The sequence below is a fragment of the Lepisma saccharinum genome, chromosome 5, assembly GCF_977018435.1.
Source record: "Lepisma saccharinum chromosome 5, izLepSacc3.1, whole genome shotgun sequence".
In the NCBI taxonomy this organism is placed as follows: Eukaryota; Metazoa; Arthropoda; class Insecta; order Zygentoma; family Lepismatidae; genus Lepisma; species Lepisma saccharinum.
In genome coordinates this window covers 11,870,871-11,890,943 of record NC_139233.1, presented here as the reverse complement: position 1 = coordinate 11,890,943, position 20,073 = coordinate 11,870,871, and the positions used below count along the sequence as shown (strand labels likewise).

Here is a 20,073-nt window from a genome sequence, read left to right as displayed (position 1 = left end):
GATGTGTCCGATTTTTGCTGACTCGTGGATCAATAGTGCCTCAGTACTACTAGTGGTTGATCGATTGATTGATTTGTTGTTTTAAGTCCACTTTTTGCAGAGATGGGCTAATCGGGACTGGATCTGCAGTTTAAAGTGGGATCCGAACCTCTATGTGACTCCACCGGTTTTCGAACCCGGGACCCCTTGATTACAAGGCAACTGCAAGTACTACTAGTGGGAAAGATAGTGAAAACTCAGATCTCTTTTCCATGTAGTATACACTGAAACAGCCAGGGTTCCCTGGTTCGAATCCCGGCCTGGACGTTTGTGAGTGTCCATTCAACAATTTCATCATATCATCATCCTCGCAAATTAGCCAAAAGTGGCACAAAAAGTGAAGTAAAATAAAGCAAATCAATCAATCAACACTAAAACAGCATACTTGCACACTAACGAGGCTCTGGCGTCTGCATCCACAGCCAGCATAGACACTAGGTTTTTCCTTGTGGAGCAGGACGCGCACCTTTCGATAATTCTGCGTGAGATACACAAAAGGTTGGGAAGAGTTATGTTAAAGGATAATTTTCCGGTATTTGTCCCATATAATGCAATAACTGTTCAGTTACTCGCCTTTGCTATGAAGTCGTTCGCACGCATCTCCAGCTTCGATGGTCAAATTGCTGTAATTAAACCCGCCTTTGTCGTTGTAATAAACTGTGCGGTTTGACTTCAGAGAAGAAGGAACCGAATTGTGAGAATTTTCTCCTGCTTCTGGGAAATCCCTGACACGGTCCCACTTCTCACGCGATTACGTAAGAAAGTTTACCATCATTGGTTACAACTGCGCGGGGTTGGAAACACTCGCTACCTACCTGTTGCTACTACGCTGACTGTTGACCTCACCGTGGCGACTGCAGCGCCGCCGTGGGAAGGTGAGCGGAGGGAGAGCAGCATTCCAGGACCGGCCGCAGTTTTGCGGTACCTGGATTCTTTATCGGTCAAACGTATCACTATCGCTACCTACAAGTAGGTCCACGGCACATTTTTATTCGTCAGTATTTTGGTAGCTACAGACAAAGAACAATCTCCAATATGCTATTGAAAAATTGGGTTGGTGTTTTAAGTCCACTTTATGTACTGACTGGGACTTGACCTACAATTTAAAGTGGGATCCGAACCACAATATGCCTCCACCGGGAATCGAACCTGGGACCCCTTGATTGCAAGGCGACGACGCAACCACTGCGCCATCGGAGAAGCATCCCAATATGTTATTGTCTGTCCACTACATATAATATCACTGATCTCGTTAGTAAAATATAATCAAACTACAGGTAAAAGCGCCCGAATACACGAAGTGCCTGATTTACTAGTGAAAAACTCATTTACGTTTGAGTTTTTAAGTCCACTTTGCGCATAAAATCGGGACTGGACAAGATTAAAGTATGTGCATCCACCGGGGAGGCCCCCTATTATTTTAAAACGTGTAATACAGGGCATGTATCGTAAGTTAGACATTAGAAACTAGACAGAAGCCCTCCATCCATACCCACGTAATAGGCCTCAATGGATTATTGCAATGTGCAGAGGGAGGATGCAAGGTTGTGTGTAGTTTTCAATTGTCTTATATCTCCATCCCAAAATTCCGGGCAAAATAATCTAATTCCGGGAATTTCCTGGAGTAACCCTAGTTTCTACCAGCCAGCGAATGAGTTACCGACAGAATACAACGACTGGAAGATATTCACCACTCCTTATCTTGATTTCCGCTTTATTTTCCGGGGTTAGTCATTTAATACATAGCACACGACTGTCAAATACCACGAAAAGATTCAACCTGTATTTTTCCACACCTAAGTATTCAGTACAGATGATATGCGCTGAAAAAAATTCTGTGTTCGTTCCGTTTCTCCATTTTTGCTCACTTTGAATCATCAGTAGTTAACCGCAGAAGTATATGCAATACTCAATTATTATTTTTTATTTTATTTATTTATTTATTATTTTTTTAATGTAAGTTTTGAACTTACCTCCTTGATGCTCTCTTCATCTTCGGACGAAATGCTCCTCTTCCCAAGCAAAGCAGTGGCTGGAAAAGAAAAAAACACGTTAAAGCTCTAGAGAGCCAGAGGTTCCATGTTCGAACCCCAGGCAAGACGTGGATGTGTCACTGTGTTTGTCCAATCATGAACATCATGTGTTAATTATCACCATTCTTATGGTTGTGATTAACCTACATCAGCTGAAAAGTATCAGGTTTCTAAACAGAGGTCATATGACACTATACTTTCTGTGTCCTTGTAAAAAATTAAGTTCAAATGTAATTTCTATTATAATTTTAAATATTTTGTGTAATAATTTCAAATGTACTTCAGTATCTTAATTTGTAACACATTTTCTTAAAGCCACAACGTACAGATATGATACAGAATAAATATTTCTTTGTGGCAAGTGGTGGTATACACTGAGAACTTGACTAGTAACATCATTGACAGGGTGAGGAAAGATGGAATGAGAGAGAATATACGTTCAGTTAGGCCTGGTTAGGTTAGGTTAAAATACATTACGTTGCAGCTTCGATTATTTATTTATTTATTGAAATTTCCAGTACAGCAGAAGCTATTTTAAACCAGAAAGAAACAACAGTAAAACAATAGACTAAGATTAAAAACAAAAGAAAGGATAACATAAAATAAACAAAAATAAAACAAGTCAAAAAAGTACCAAGGTAAAAAGATCAGTTTCACAAAAGCATTACTTATGTACAATTTTTTCTATGTTGCTGATAAAAAATGAATATGAAGTGAATATATCTATTTGGTTTGAGATTATATTGAACTGATTCGGTAGCCTATGGAATAGTGAACGTTGTATGAGTGAGAGCCTGGGAGTTGTAGTGTGGAAAGTTTCCTTGCTCCGTGTTTTATGTCTAGGCACTCTGAGTGAGAGTTCGTGGAGTGGGATGCTGCATCTTAAGTTTCCATTTATAATCTTATATAGCAATTTCATATCTGCAATGTATCTACGAGTTTCTGGAGTATTAATATGCAGATTTACAAGCAAATCTCTCTTAGGCAGGTGTCTAAGGGCAGGCACTCTCTATCGAACGATGGAGATGAAAAAGATGAGAACACTGTCGATCTTGGAGGTATGAGAATGGGCAACCATGTTCCAGATTGGTGAACAATATTCTAGAATGGGGGACACAAATGTCTTGAAGTAAATGGAAAGTGCTTTCGGGTTATTGATTTCGGTGAACCTGTAAAGTAGGCCTAGCATACGCATTCCCTTTTTTGTGACGGTTGATATGTGATTATCGAAATTTAGTTTTGAATGTATGAGGATACCTAGATCTCGGTGTTGTGCTTCTTTTGCTAGAGGGAGGTCGGTGAGTGTATAATTACCTTCAAAAATGTTTTGCTTCAATGAAATTGTTATGTAAGAGCATTTCGAAGGGTTTGTGGACAGTTTCCATCCCTTACACCATTCGGAGAATCTATTTATGTCATTTTGGAGAAGTTGCATGTCTGATGGATGTTTTATTTCTCTCATAATCCTGCAATCATCAGCGAACATTGAATTGTGCTTGAGATGGGGGATTTAAAGAGGTCTGTGAGATCATCCAGATATAATACAAACAGGGCAAATGAGTTCCGTTTAGGTCAGGCAAGTTAGGATGTGTACAGTTATGGATAGGTGTAAACATGGTTTAAGTTAGGTTTCATTATATTCAGCAAGGTTATGGTTAGGTTTGATTAAGATTACATTTGATCTAGTATCTTTTAGGTTTGTTAATATACAGTATTGTAGTTTTTGGCTCTTCCTATCCATTTTGTGTCTGTATAAGAAGTTCGTAACATTGTCATTTTCATTTTGTCCTTGTACCTTAACTTTTTAAAGAAGAGATTGTCATTGACCAAGCTTTCAAGCAAGTGTAGTAATTTCATTGGCAAGGAAAACTTACTCCGCATCGTTACAACTTATACTGTGCAAGAGATGATATGGATTCCTGCATTTGATACATTCATTTTCGGAAGGAACACTGAAAATGATGAAAAATACCCACCTTCCTGGACACTGAATTCGTCCACCTCGTCCTCGGAATCCGTGAACACATATTTTCTGTGCCTCTGCATCGCTTCCTCGGACAAAAGGGTGTTCCAGTGTTAGCCGAGGACGACATTCACACCTTAGGCTGATAACACACACGACAGAAACACAGCACACCTGAAGCACACGACACGAATAATCAGCAAAGCACAGCGGACAAATTAGATAACATAAGTAACATGTAATGCACTGAACAAAAGCCACACAAAGCTTCAATAAAAATGTACAGCTTAATTTTTGTACTCTGTCAAGTGTCGAAAGAAACAATGCTAAAGATAACATGTTATGACCATTTAGAGCAAGTCATAATGCACTATATGTAATTACTTTCTCTTATTTAAATATGACAAATGTTATTTAACATTTTCTATTTTAGACATCTAATAAGAATTACGTAGAGCTAAATCTTTGCTTGAGAGTTTAGTTCGCATACTATGCACTTACTAAAACTTTTATTATTTACAAAGAAAGAAAGAAAAATAAGATTATTTCTTTCTTTTGATTTTAGCCATTGCGCACTCAACATTGCGTTTAATAATGATTTATATTTTTTAACAGTTATTGAATTCTAAGCTGGAACATACACAGATGGATCCGTCAGATATTTTTTTTTGTGTTCGGAAATTTCGTGTGGGGTAGTATGAAGGCCATCGTAAATTTCCCCAAACAACTATTCTGGAGTGTTTTTACTAAGGTGTTTGAATAATGTAGGCCTATGAGAGAAATTAATTGTATCGCATCGTTTAAATTATAATATCACGGTGTTTGAAATTCTCTCCACCGGAAAAAGGATGTAAAAAGAAGATTTTGATTTGCTTTATATGCCACTTTTGGCTAATTTGTGAAGATGGAGATGATTGATTGATTGATTTGCTTTATTTTACTTTGATTTTTGTGCCATTTTTGGCTAATTTGCGAAGATGGAGATGAGTGATGACATGATGAAATTGATGAATGGACACTCACAAACATCCAGATCGGGATTCGAACCCGGGACCCCTAGCGTCGTAGCGCGATGTGCTAACCACTCCACCACGGGGCCGGCGTAAAAAGAAGAAAAAGGTGTGTTTATTAAATACCAATCTCATTCATACAGACGTGTAGCAATGATAGATGATTCTCTCATCAAAAATGTATGTAAAAAAAGTGTACCAAATATTAATGTTGATTCAAATCGATTTAGGTTGGTTTCTATACTAATCCCAAATTTCTGAGAGCATAAATGATGTCAAGATATCTTGCGGTACAGAGTAGTCATTGAATTGTAGTTGCGGTCTCTAATTCCGTTGAATGAGAGCACTCATTTGGTATTTAAAAGGTGTGCTATTAAGTATAACCCAATTTAGCAGTGTTGTTGTGTTCGTTGAATATCATGAACGAATCCACCTGTATATATTCACCCTGAGTGCAATACATTGCAGTTAATTTGGACTATATAGTCCTTTCTTAGTCTTTTATGACTTTATGTTTATATTTTTTTTTCAATATGTATGTTCTTCTGCACAACAATATTTGTACATTTCATTTTGTCATACCTTTTACAATGAGAACAAGAATAAGGTAAAAAATTGCACCCTTTACAACAGAACATTACATTTTCTTAAATATGATCGCAGTGGTAGCGTCATTGCCTTGTAATCAAGGGGTCCCGGGTTCGATACCCGGTGGAGGCACAAGTGGTTCGGATCCCACTTTAAACTGTAGGTCCAGTCCCGATTAGCCTTACTGTGCATAAAGTGGACCTAAAAAACACCAAATCAAACCAAAATATGATCATACGGAAGTGGGAAGCGGGACAAGGTTTCACCTGGCATCCGAGTAATTTGCCACTCAAAAACAAAGCTGAAGAAGTTACGTGACACGTGTCACTTGAAAACGAACCTCCTCAAACAAATACAATTTTTCATACCGCAGTAACACGACAAGTTGCACATGTTACTTATTGCGTGTCACTAGAACTGGGCAGTTTTCTCAATAGCGTGCACCCTGTACTGTGAAACACTACCCGGGCTTGACCAGTAAAATTTAATAGAATTAAGAGACGACAGAATTCGGCACTTCCCGTTAAGTTCAGTTTGGCGAGAGCGCGTTTGCTTTCCAATCCTATAGTAGTGTTTAACCGAGGCATCAAAGAGAAAAATGTATATATACAGTATATATTAAGAAAAATGTTGTTTGCCGTAATGACCTCCACTAGCTATGGAAGTGTGTGTGAGTGAAACCCTGAACATGATGATTATACGAGATTTCTAGACTCCAGACCGAGACCATAACGAGATGGATATTTATAAATCGAGACAAAACAGAATCCCGGATCATCTCGTCTCCATACCATCCCCATGTTTGGTCATCACCACCTATTGTTGTTTATTATTTCAAACAAGTACCTTTGGTAGGCTATATATTTTTCAGACTGGTTGTAAACGCCTGTGCTACTGTATTAAATATTAAGCACAGGTTTATTTCCATGAAAAAAGTAGGAGCTTTGTTTTCAAGTCCACTTTATGACAAGATAGGTTAATCGAGACTGGACCTACAGTTTAAATTGGGATCCGAAACACAATATGCCTCCACCGCGTTTCGACACGGGGACCCCTTCATTACAAGGCGACGACGTTACCACATCGGGAAGGCTTTATGCATTATTGCATTGCCATTTGAAAAAAGCATGCATGTATCATTCGAGCAACAGAAAATAATTGCGGTTTTGCGGACAAACTTTTTCAATTTATGCACACCTGCAAATGTTCACTGAAGATTGTCGCTTAGTAACAGATCACGTTCACCTGCTCCTTTCCTAAGCAAACTCGATACACGCTCATCATGAATCTTCCAATTTTTGCCAATGTTTGCTTCAGAAAGCGAGAGGCCTGAGAGAATAACCCGCGAGATCTCATAGAGTTGATATTATTATTTTTGTGAAACGGTTATCACCCAAATGTTTTAAGTTAATTTTAACAAATCAGGTTTACCATCTGTGTGGGAGACAACAAGGCTAACAGCTTTTGTAAATAACATTTTCCTCGTGGAGGTCTGGTTTTTCGACCCTATGAACCCTCGAAAAACGGAATTTCTTATGCTCTATGTGTACAATCACGAGACACATATAATCATAGAATATTCATTCATCTTCATCTCAAGATTGAGCTAAAAAGATGCAAGAGCAACATAATAAGAGCAAGAAATTACTTTCACACCTATGTGCATAATACCGAAAGCAAAATTATGTATTGTACTTAATATTTTAAACGTTACATTCCCCTTTCGAGACAAAAACCTAAAAGTTTCAGTACCATATAATAAATCACAGTCACTGGCGTAAGCAGGGGGAGTTGATGGGACTACAGCCCCTCCCGAAATTTCTAGAAAAGCAAAATTTTCAAGAACTAACATGGAAAGGTAAAGTGACCGAATTTCGGGACGTGGGTCGATTGCACCGCTAGCATAACATGTCAATCAAACGACTGGTCGAATTGCACCCGACTTCCTCGTGACCAAACAAGCTAGTTGCACCGGTTCCGGATACATGACGTCATAACCAGTGTCCGCCTCTCTTCTAGTCAAACAGGCGTTTGCATGTGCTGTGGTAACGTGCATTGCTCTAACTTCATTGGATATTAAAACACACCATGGAGAAGCAATGCTGCAAATTAATAACGAAGAAAAAGGTATTGTTTGTTTTTCAAGTGCCTCTAATCTACAATTTTTGTGTAAAAATGATACGATATTTATCGATGGAACTTTCAAACATTGTCCAAAGTTTTTCCATCAAATGTTTTCCTTGCATGTGAAAGAAAATGGTTAGGTTGATGTATGCTTTAAAAAATAGTGCAGATGTCACAAAGAAACAGTAAATTTCTGAAACAGAGAATGGAAAATATGAAGCAGAAATATAAGAATAAATAACTAACACAATTTGATTTCTTAAAGGCTATTTCCTACTACAGTTCAAAGAAGAATAAGAAGAAATAAAATTGAAACATAGAGGTAAAATTAGACAAAGGAAACTCATCCGCAAATTTTTAAACACGCCATGAGCTTCTAGCCATGACAGTGCTAAGCCTGTGAAAAGTGTGAAGAGAAAATTAGCGGAGAAAGGGTAAGCGGTGCAACTTACCCCTTGGTCCGAAGGGTTTAGCGGTGCAACTGACCCCTTGGTTCGAAGAGTTTAGCGGTGCACCTCGCCCATTTAAGTATTCTCGGGGTCCAACTAACCGTCACCCGAATTTCGGATAGCTGCGTAATTTCGGATACCACAATATCTCGCGAAATAAGTGCTGCAGTCTATCAGAACAGGCGCTTACTAACAGCGAATGACGTTACGATAGCACAGTGTGTATGCAGAAGTGAAAGAAGAAAGTGTGGTTTTGTGGCGGCCATTTTTTCATTTTGAAACCAGCTGAATTTTTGCACCTCCACTTTCAAGACGTGATTCTACAGGAAAGGTAAGGATGCATGATACTAATTTTTATACATGAACACACATAATATAATGGACTTCAACATATATTTATGTGAACTCACTCTCGAACGTCAATGGCCGGTGGCATCGCCTGTTTGTCAAAGCGTGTGAATGTCCGATTTCGAATACCACTGACATCCCAATTTCGGATATCCGAAATTTAGCGACTGTAAGTAATTTCATTGTTTCATCCTTTCAGATGGCTCCGGGTCCACGAAAACCATGGACTGCAGAAAATATGAAGAAAGCCTATGATGTCGTTAAAAGTGAAGAGATGGGTTTTTTAAAACTAGCTAAAACATTTCATGTTCCGAGGTCTACGCTAGAAAATTACGTGAATCACAAAACAAAAACAATTGATGAGCTCCTACATACTAACATAGGAAGAAAGTGTGCTCTAGGGTCTGACATGAAAATAGAACTTGTTGCATATTGTAAGATTATGGACGAACGATCCTTCGGTTTACGTTCGGCGGATATCAGAAGATGGTGACATTTCGCTAGTCTCAACAGACGATGAAGGAAGACAGTTGTGACGAAGAATGAATCTTCTTCAACCAACCATACAAGAGTGACACATGTTGTGAGCAGTGGATAAGATGCATCAAGTGCTTGCGTTGGGTGCATGAATTATGTGCAGGAGTTGGGAAAGACCAGTGCAAAACATATGTTTGTGATTTATGTTCCTAAACAAATCTGTAGCAAATGTAAGAATGGCATTATTGCATAATTAATATGATATCCTTATCACCATATACTCTGCCTATGTTAGCAAGTGTGAAACAATATTGTATGGCAGTAAATTGTATGATTTAATAAATTTGTATTCATTTTCATCTAGATAGGCTTACTTCCTCGGCCGTAATTAACTATCCGAAAATAAGAACCCACAGTATCCGAAATTGGGCACCGTTCTTTTTAAAAAGAGTGAAATGTTCCCATTTCAAATACATGTTAATTATTAGTACTAAAATGTGTTACAATTTCTTGGCATTTCAAACACATAAACTAGAATGTCCAGGCAATCCTCATTCACAAAATTGGTTCAATCGGACTTCCCATGCAGAAGTAGTATTTTTTTAAAAAAAGTATCCGAGATTTGTTAATCCCCTTAAAAAAATTACCCCCGATTACATTGTTTGTCTGTGTAACAACTTTTGAAATGAAGATTTAAAATAGAAGTTACAAAATATTTTACAGTGTATCACGCCCCTACAAAAATCATCTATGTGATATTCACAGTCGTCAACTTTAGCTTCGTCTCTACAATAACTTACAACTGTATTTACTTTCGTAACTATTATACTACACTTTTCCTCAGTGCAAGTTAAAAAGATGACATGCATTGGGTTTCTCCTTTCCTTCGAGTAAGATGAATAAGCCTTTGATAGCATTTTGTCATAATTAGGAATTAATTTGTGAACTCTTTGCAATCCATGCTAGAAGTGTGGTCGTTTTAGAGTATAACAGGAAGGAAGTGGATAAAAGACTGGCTAACCGACAAGAAACTAAGGACACGGAAGGAAACGTACCACAAGATTATGATTTACGTGGCTCTTATACCCTGTTCTGTGGGTTACAGGATATAATACATTGAGGGGAATATCGAAAAATCACAATGAATAGTTGTAGTTAAAATATGTGTTGCAATTATTTGCTTAATCTATTCTTTGACATAATCATGGGAAAACATTACGATATGAAAGTAAAAAATCAAGTAAAATAAAGGGCAGGAAAGGAAATGTAAGGAAAATGGGGGGAAAGGAAACAAAATGATAGGATACGAAAAGAGAAGGACTAGGTAAAGAGCATTGAGGGAATGTTGAAAGGGTTCAATGGTTACGAAGTAACCTGCAAATATAATTACTAATAAAAAAGCATGAACAATTAACCGTGTAAATTGTTTATAATATGCTGTCTTTGTATGCATATATATGTATGTATGTGTGTGTGTGCAGTGGCGTACGCAAGGGGGGGTTACGGGGTTTAAACCCCCCCCTTGAGCTTGTGAAATATTATGAAAAATGCTGTGGAAAAAAATTTAAATGGCCAATTTACCACAGTCAAAGATCTGGGACAATACTATTACTACATATACTACTACTACTACTACTACTACTACTACTACCACTAATAATAATAATAATAATAATAATTTGAATTATTATTTCCATGTAGCATGGAGAAAAGCACAGCATTCCAAGCACACGAGTCTTTCCGAGTGATGCCTTGAAAATAAGCACAAGTTCTTGAAAGTGAAATGTGAGGGTAACTATGATTTAAAAGAGAAATAAAATGTTTTGTATTTCAGTTGCAACAATGTTCAATACTCTGGCGTACGCAGTTTTTTTGGGGGAGGAGGGGCCGGATGTGGATAACACATGGCTTCGTTTTGGAGGACAGGATGCATAATAATATATTTCGTATTTTTGGAGCTTTTCAGTCTATTAAAATTGTATTCAAAGACAAAAATGGTAATCGGGATTCACTTTAAAAGAGATTTCGTATTTACACATTTTGATTTTTTAAAGTTCTTAACGGATTTTTATTTGAAAATTCTGATTTTCTCAAAATTTTGGTAGGGGCTGTAGCATCATCGATAGAGGCATGCATATTTTGTTTTTGACAAAAAGAAAACGAAATTTGAAATAACACATTGCAATGTTAATTTTTAAGATTTCTGAAAGGTGTGAGGTGCATTTTCCTACTCTGTTTTGTCACGAAATGATGCGAAATGAAATGCAAAATGCGAAATAGACTCTTAAACACGAAATTTACCGTTTATATACCGACGCGACACTTTCTGAAGTCTGAAGTATCCTGTGTGTTATGCAATTCACGGAAAATTGATTAATTTTGCTGTAAATATTTGAAAAGCAAAAATGGACTCCTCTATACAGGAATAAACGTAATATTCTGATAATGATTTAATGTGCTATTAGAAGGGATATGTTTATTTTGTGTAATAGTACAGTTTTTAAATCAAATTGGGATTATATTCACATTTTTAAAACCAAAATGTAATTTTATATACCGCTTTTTCACCGCTATAACAGCGAAATTTCATTTTATTTACAGCTTTTGAACCCGAAATTGACTCTGTTTTTATACTGAAATTTTTCTTTTTTATTTACCAAAAGTATGTGCCTCTAACCATCGGCCATGCCTCTACGTACGCCAGTGTTCAACGAACATGTATTTTTTTTGTGTGAACAATGAGAATTAACTAAAGAAAGTTCTTGGTTCGTTGTTAGAGGCTAATGCATAGACAAAGGCTAGGCGGACAAGAATACAGTCAGCAATTCGCCTTCCCATTATATTGTTTACCACAGCTCGTTTGAATGTCTCTCTTTAAAATGTCTCACCTTGTTCACTAGACAATTATTCAAACGACAATAAGCTTAACTATTGTAAAATGTTTTGTTGGCAAGAACAGGGAGACAATCCAGATGTGAATTATCGGGGACATTTATGCGGGGAAGAAGCCGGAAAAATTCCAACCAATTTCGGGAATCGAATCCGGATCTCCCGCGTGATTGTCAGATGCTCTACCGACCAGACCACCGCAGCTTCTTGGATGAGTTCCATACTTTAATTATTTCAATTTATTTTAATGTATTTTCGTGTTTTATGGATTTTCTTCACCTTGAAATGTCTCACCTCGTTGACCAGACAAAAAACAAAAACAAAAACAAAAAAATGCTCCCAGGATTTGATAAAAATCGAATGATTAGAAAGTAATTTATTTCTATTGTTTTCATAAATGGTATATTTATGTAGATCTCTACTACATAATAGTAGTAGTGGTATTAGTAGTAGCATTAGTAGTAATTCAGCTAATTAATTAATTATAAGTATTATTAATTAATTGTGATTATTATTATTTAATTAAAGTATAATAAATCAAAGGTAATGTGAATTTGGAGAAAGTTTTAGAAATAACCCCCCCCTTGACGAAATCCTGCGTACGCTACTGTGTGTGTGTGTGTGTGTATGTATATACATACATACAGCCCCCCCCCACACAAATATATATATATATATGTATGAGTATATATATCCAATAGACAATCTTATCCAACCCCACACTAATTATTCTGAATTGACTGGTTGCTTGTATTAAAGCATGAAAAGTGGAAAAGAAAACTTGGGTTTCCAAGATGAAAGGATAAAAAAGAAAACAACATACCAATACTTGAAATTAAAAGGGGGGATGACGAGAAATGAGATTTTCCCGTACCTACTGTGATTGCAAATTGTTCTTTACTAATATTTAAAAAAAACTCAGTTGCGTTAATATAATTGGCTGATGTACTGTGCCACCGTGACGTCACATCACAATGAAGTCGTCTCCTCCCCCTTCCCGCGGATGTACCGCTCCAGATTGCTATACCTACCTCCTGCGTATGAAATTACACACTGGTCTGACACGGTATTATATATTCAATGAAGAAACAATTGTGCGAATGCGAATTCAGGCCGGGTACACATGTGAACCGTCCCTACACACATTTCTGTAAGGAGTTCCGTACAAGCTAAATGTCCGTGGCCTTGACATAAAGACGGTGAAGTGTAACGTTTTAACGTTATTCAGAATGAAAGAAGCATAAAATTGCCGATTTCTTTTCCCGTTGGAAGTGAAATTCCGTTATTTTCTCTCACTTGCAAACTCAAAGCACAAGAATCTTATTTCGTAAGAAGTTCTGAGTACAGTTATGATTCCAAGAGAGGAAGAATACTCTCACAATTATGCTTGCTTTAATTAATGAAACCGCCTAATAAAATGCAATCAGCATTGACACAAAAAGCGCATTTTAAGAGGAGTGAGTTTCTAGTGACAAATATGGATTTGCGCAGTCAGTGGATTATCAAACTTAAGTCCCCAGCCTCCCCCATCTGAAATATTCCCGAACAAAATTATAATATGCTCAAAATCATTTATTTACTTCCAAATTCTTATAGTGTATGTACAGTCACGAACACTTGTGGGTTGAAATGATCCAATTGAAAACCAATGGGATTGTTACAACCTAGAAGTGTCCGTGACGGTACGAACAAAAAACTGCCATTGCTAGTTAGTTAGTTTGCTGTATTAAGTCCACTTTATGCACAGTAAGGCTAATCGGGACTGGACCTACAGTTTAAAGTGGTATCCGAACCACTATGTTCCTCCACCGGGTATATAACCAGGGACTCCTTGATTACCAGGGGAATAACGCTACCACTGCATCATCGGGGAAAACTGCCGTTGTTACTGAATCATTAAAATACATCTGTGGGAATAACACCCGCAGTGAACGAGTTCAGCCACACAGTAAACAAGAAAACTCCATAAATAAGAATTCTCCTTTAACCACTAAACCAACTTTTATATGACATTAAACATTAAAGGGTATAATAAATGTGACTGTTCCTCAGAAAATATCCACCCTTTACTTCCTCACTCATTTTCTGTTGGCATCGGTACTACCATGATGCGAACTGAAATGTTAATTTCAGAAACTGTAGTGAATAAATATATGGCTCTACCAAGGTGAAAGACTGGTGGGGGAGGGAGAAAGATCTTAATCTACAACCCTCCTCCCCACAAACATACATATAAATTATACGATATACATATTTATAATGTTATTAAAAGTAAAAATAAATTACTAAATTAAAAATATATTATTATTAATGACAAAAACTAAACAAATTTGTTACTTGTATATAGATCAGATATTATAAAGTAGCAAACTACTTTCTTTACTAACTGGTTAAAGATGTTAATAAATTATGATTTAGTTGAAGTAGTTTTATAATGTGCAAAGTTTTTATTAAGTTTTTGCTTTACGTTAATATAAATCAATTAGATTTCATAGTTGTTATTGTTTTGCATTCTTGTTTTACTTTTATTGTGCGTATTGATATAGATTTGTTAATGATCTCTTGAGAGAGAGAAAGCATTGAACACTCACAACTACACTAATTTGTGTATGTATTCGATATTATTCTTAGTACAGTATATTTGAAATTCAAAGTAATTATTTATCTTTTGTTTGTTGTAACAAAAACTCTCTCCTCCAATTTTTTTAATAGGGGGATTTTTGAGACCAAGATTGTTGGTGGGGGAAAATCCCTCCCATCCCACCATGATTTCCGCACCCTGGGCTCCACAAAAAAGGGAGGTAAAGCTGTTAAATCTATTTCGCGATATTTTTTAAAAAAATCTATGTGCTAATTGCGCATTTCTGATTGTCTGGCATTATGTATTACAATCAACTCGCAGAGGAATGTGTTGAGAGAATCTTTGGAATAATTTCCGATTGCATCCCCACTTCTGACATAATGACGCAACAGATCAGGACACACTGTTGACGTTTCCTCCCTACTGATGACGCTGTTTTTGTTTTTGAAACAAATTAATTCGACCTTCACTTCTCCAGTGAAACTTTCCTAGACCTCACTGTTTTGTAACATTTTTATTCCAAGATTTCTCACGTGCCAGATGGTTTCAAACAAGGCGCGTGCATTCGGGAGTAGAAGTGTCATTGGTTGACTGGAAATTCCGTCAGGTGGGGCTATCCGGGACCAAGTATTCGATTTCATGAAATCCGCTACAGAGGGTCTTTGTAGCAAAAACAGCAAATATATAATCCGTGATGGCACTGACACACATTAACCTTGACTTTCTTTCAGGAAGACCATTGTTTCGCTATCACGAAAGTGAAAACACAGAAATAAACATAGAACGTAGAATGAAAGGCATAAATAATACCTCCGACATGTGGAGTAGGGTAATCGGAGTAATGTGCTACGAAGTAAGAGATCCCAGGTTCGAACTCTGGGAATGTTATTGCTTGTCCCATTATGTACACTATACTGCTTTATGCAGCATAAATAATAATTCGTATACTTGCCTCAGTAGTGCCACCATTCGCAGTTCAACCGGCATTATTCGATTGTTTTTAAGTAGAATTTTCCACTACTTCGTATAATTCATTTAATTCTTCTTAGTAAAAGCGAAAACTTTTCTAATCAACCTTTCAAAAAATAATACCGTTAAAATGAGTACATAAAAATTGCCGTGGATAAATTACACAGTATTACTAAATTAGTTCAATGTACAGTGGGGTGCATAAATATTACCAAGCAAATATCACGGTGTTTATGCTCTTTGTTTTACGCAATGGGGGCTTCAAGAATTGAAACAATCTGCCAGACAAGCAGCTTACAATCTATGCACCAGCATACGTAAAATTTCATTGCTTAAAAGCACGTAGGGTTCAAGAGAAAAATTAATGAAAATAGTCATGGACAATTTTCAGAGCAAAACTTGTGCATTCCACTGTACAAGGGACTCTTATCGATAGGAATGCCACAGTGCAATCCACGCGAGTGAATCGTCTTCATTTACATGTTTATCTTGACGTTGACGTGGCGTCAGAACTGGCAAGTTTTTAGCGTTGGTGTAGATCGGCCCTAATATACGTCACATATGAACACTGTGTATGTTTTCGAACGCATGATTGACCCGCCTGTATATACCCATCTTGGTTAACTGGAATGCATAAAATTTAAGACAAACTGAATGAAAATAATGCCACGTATGGTTGTTAGCTGAAATACGCGGTGCATAGCTGTCACATAAAAGCAGACAAGATATGAGGATTTATGTATTTTTTAAGAACGTCATGACTGACGTGAATAACGTGCTCTTCTGTGACTCACAGATACAATTAACAGTACAATACGTTACAGTGTTGCATTAGTACAGCCTTTAAACGAAAACAATGCAGCGAGAGAAAACAAGTTTTTCTTATCGGTTTAGACGTGATATGAAAGCCAAGGAAAGAAATGGGAACATATGGTAGCGGGGACGCATGCAGGTTCCTGAGCTGGAAAATCGATTCGCAATTGTTTCTTTACCTGGCGTTGGGCTGGGCAATGCGTCCTTCTTCTGATCGCCCTGTGACATGCAAACGGGATCCTGGACTGCGAAAACTAGGCGACACGATGCCGAAAGCGGTTCGCTCGCTCCACACTCGGCGATGACACTTCCGCCAAATAAACTCGCGTGAAACCTGCGTTTCCTGTGGAGTCACGTGCCTCCTAGCGAAGCTATGGTGAAATTGTAGGAAGAGCTCGATAATGACATTGAATTCTCGCCTGCGTCGATTTAATTATTGTAGGTGGCGATATCGCTTGCCTAAATAACGACAATTAGTATGTTGCAATATTTTGTTTTATACACACGTACTTCGGACGGTTTCTACTCAGGACCTTGATTTAGACCTGGTAGGATTTACGAATCATAAGCGTGCGCACACCAACTGATCAGGCGGGGGCCAAAGTTTTGATGACATTTCAGTCGGGAAATGAAAATCTACATTCCACTGTTTTACAAACTCCGTATTGATGTGTACAAAACAGGGACATATTCGTTTCTAGAGTTGATCCGGATCCCCTCGATCGAAAACCTCATTTCTGTAAACATTTGGTGTTATTGTAGGCGTAATCAGCAGCGGCGATTGGGTGCCAAACCTGGGGGAAGGGGGGGGCAAGGACGGTTTACTTTTTAATGGTTAAGGCTTAATATTAAGAGGCCATTATGCGGAGCCAAAAAGTGTGAGCAATTGCCCCAACAATGCCATCCCCTAATCGCCGCCTCTGGGCGTAATTATAAGTCATATATAGGGAAAGGAACTTTAGGTAATTAAATGTTTTTTCTGCGATAAGATACAGACCCTCATTTTTGCCAAAATTCTGATTATAGCCTTATATGTCAACACAGCAAATTCTATTTTACATAAAAACACATATTTTCCAGTTTTCCGTATGTAAATACATATTTTGCGAATTTTCATTTTAAATACATAAAATCGCTCATTGACTTCATCCACCTCGAAATCCTCGAAGGAAAAATGTTTATAGGCTACTCTGCACCTCTTTCATATCGAGAGTGCTAGGTTTGTTTTGTCTTTGAACACCCTCGCTGGCAGACTTCTGGCACCTCGCCTACGATCCTATTGGGAGAAAATAGCTGTAAGTAGTAGCTGGGGCTGGCTACACGTAATGATAGCAAGGCTTTTTAATGAAGCAATGCAGCTATTGTGGCCGGAAGGCATAACATTTGACAATGTTCTTCTCCTCGTGACAGATGCTGCAGCTTACATGAAAAAAGCTGCAGTAGGCCTTGCCGTTAGCTACCCCAAAATGGTGCACGTTAAATGTGTGGCCCATGCGTTGCATAGAATATGTGAAAAGATAAGAGCTCTTTATCCCAATGTCGATAAACTGGTTTCAAATGGCAAGAAAGTTTTTATCAAGTTGGCTAGAAGAATAGACAATTTTAAACAAAAATGTCCTGAGGTTCCCCTTCCCCCTACACCTGTAGTTATGCGATGGGGCACTTGGTTGGATGCAGATGTTATGCCCAGAAGTTTGAAAAAATTGTATCTGTTGTAAATGATCTCGACAAAGAAGAATTCTGCAAGAACTGTTGATGGAGCCCTCCGTAAAAGTCGAATTGGCATACATCTCAACAAACCTGTCCATTCTCTCTAATTCCATATGAAAGCTTGAATCGTCCGCGAACACTTTGGCAGCTTCCATTGTTAAAGTCCGTATAGTAGAATCGAAACTGCAAGAACTCACTGGATCTAAGTGTCTAAATGTACAGAATTTTTTGGGAAAAAAACAAGGTTTTCAAACTTTGTGCCAAATTGCATGTGTTTTGGAAAGTGAAGTAGAGGAAGAGGAAGCTTTGGAAAACTTAAGCGTTAGTGACATTTCGTGATTCAAATATGCAAGAATTGTTTCTTGTGACGTGGAGCGATCTTTCTCACAATATAAGATGCTTTTTAGAGATAATCGTCACAGATTTACAATGGAGAATTTGGAAAAAACTATGGTGATCCACTGCAACTCTTCCAAAAAATTGCTCGCTAAGAGGTAATCATTTAGAAACTAATTTTAGGTGTTTAAAATGCATGTTATAGTTTGTTTTTGTTACCAAATGTTTTTATTTTTGTCACATATTTTCCTGTTTTTATCACATATTTTCAACATTTATGACACATAAAAAATAAATATTTCTGTGTTTTTTAGCACATAAAGTTCCGTTTCCTAGTCATATACGTCAGTCATACTTCTGATTCGGAAACTCTCACATTTACAAATATGTTATAGCACATGAAACATTGTTTGACCAACATTAGTAAACTTCTGCAATACGAAAATACCGTATCCTACAATACACCATGCCATGATGCCAACGACGCATTCATATGCATAAGAAATAACACTCTCCCCTCGTAGCTCGGAACTTTCATCAGCTTGAAAATGCTTCACTTTTTTTAAGTGCAGATCTGTAACATTATTAACGGTGATAAATATTAAGGGGAAGGGGCCTCGCTGCGCTCTCGTCTATGATACGAATTTTGAGGAAGCAATTGTGAACCATCGTAATAGGCGCTTCGCTTCGCTTACTTAATTTTCGTTTAATTCTTGTTAAAATTTATTTACCAGCAATTTGGAATAAGCCTACAACTTTATGCCCCGCAGTTGGATGTGATTCAAACCAAAATAGAAGCCGTACGAAAAGTTGTTCTGCTTACTAACCAATATCATGTCTTGTGAGCAGTGTGCGAATTAACGAGGGCGTGGGATGCCGAGGATTTTTCCACCACAATTTTTTTTTATCTCCAGCAGAAGAAAACAACTTTCATCCACGCCAGGGATGTTTTTATCCCCGCCAAAGAAAATGAAAATGAAAGCACATACGTAGTATACCATTTCTTAACTATGGAAAAAACACCACTGAAAAAACATTCTGGAAAACAGTTAATTAACCTTTGAGACAATTTTATCCTGCTTTGCGTCTGAAGTTTTTTGTCCATTGCCAAATAAAGTACAAAAGTCTACCGCCATGGCAAGAAGAGTTGATTTCGTCAGCCTTATTCGTTGGATGTACGCAGATCACATATCTTGTCGCACACCCCCATTGAGTTAAACGCGCAATAGATATTTGGTCGTTTTCTCAGTGTTACTACAGCCTGGAAGGAATAACCTGGCAGTGACGTCACTCCCTGCTAAGTCAGCGTTGCCAACTACTATGAAAGGAACCATGGCACGAGTAAGAGTACGAGCAGTAAGGATCGCGGTGCAAACTACCAATCTTCAATTTAATGTTAGCACTGCTAGAAGTTTATTTTATGTTTGTTTATTTTAATTATTTCATATAATTCGACTTTCAGCCACGGACGTTCTGTGAACAGCTGTGGTTTTGTTTTCATCGCAATCGAAGTACTTATACACATTGAAAACTATTTCTCTTGCATCTTTGTACAAGGGCTTACCTTTCTTTACGCTACTGCTCATTGTACAACAATGACAAAACCAGCAGAAAAAAAATACCTCCCTAACAAAGAAACAAAATAGAATCAATCCCTCGCTCGTAGTTGCGGTTTGTTAGACTAATGTAGCAGTGTGGGGGTTTGCACGCCTGCATCACCCCTCTCGGAATGATTTCGATTGGT

General features: G+C 37.6%; 1 protein-coding gene across 5 annotated transcripts in view; it reads right to left on the bottom strand.

The window, feature by feature from the left end:
• Nucleotides 1–20,073, bottom strand: part of LOC145987659 (solute carrier family 15 member 1) — a 146,269-nt gene that overhangs the window by 102,923 nt on the left and 23,273 nt on the right. For 2 of the 5 annotated variants that reach the window (XM_083122173.1, XM_083122171.1), the window contains exons 1-3: nt 16,463–16,541; nt 4,049–4,209; nt 2,013–2,071 (exon numbers count right to left, since the gene is read on the bottom strand). In XM_083122173.1, coding sequence (XP_082978299.1) covers nt 2,013–2,071; nt 4,049–4,118 — 129 coding nt within the window. In that variant the 5' untranslated portion in view covers nt 4,119–4,209; nt 16,463–16,541. Of the gene's footprint in view, nt 1–2,012; nt 2,072–4,048; nt 4,210–16,462; nt 16,578–20,073 lie in introns of those variants that run through there. The other 3 variants (XM_083122172.1, XM_083122175.1, XM_083122174.1) reach the window with 3 other exon arrangements.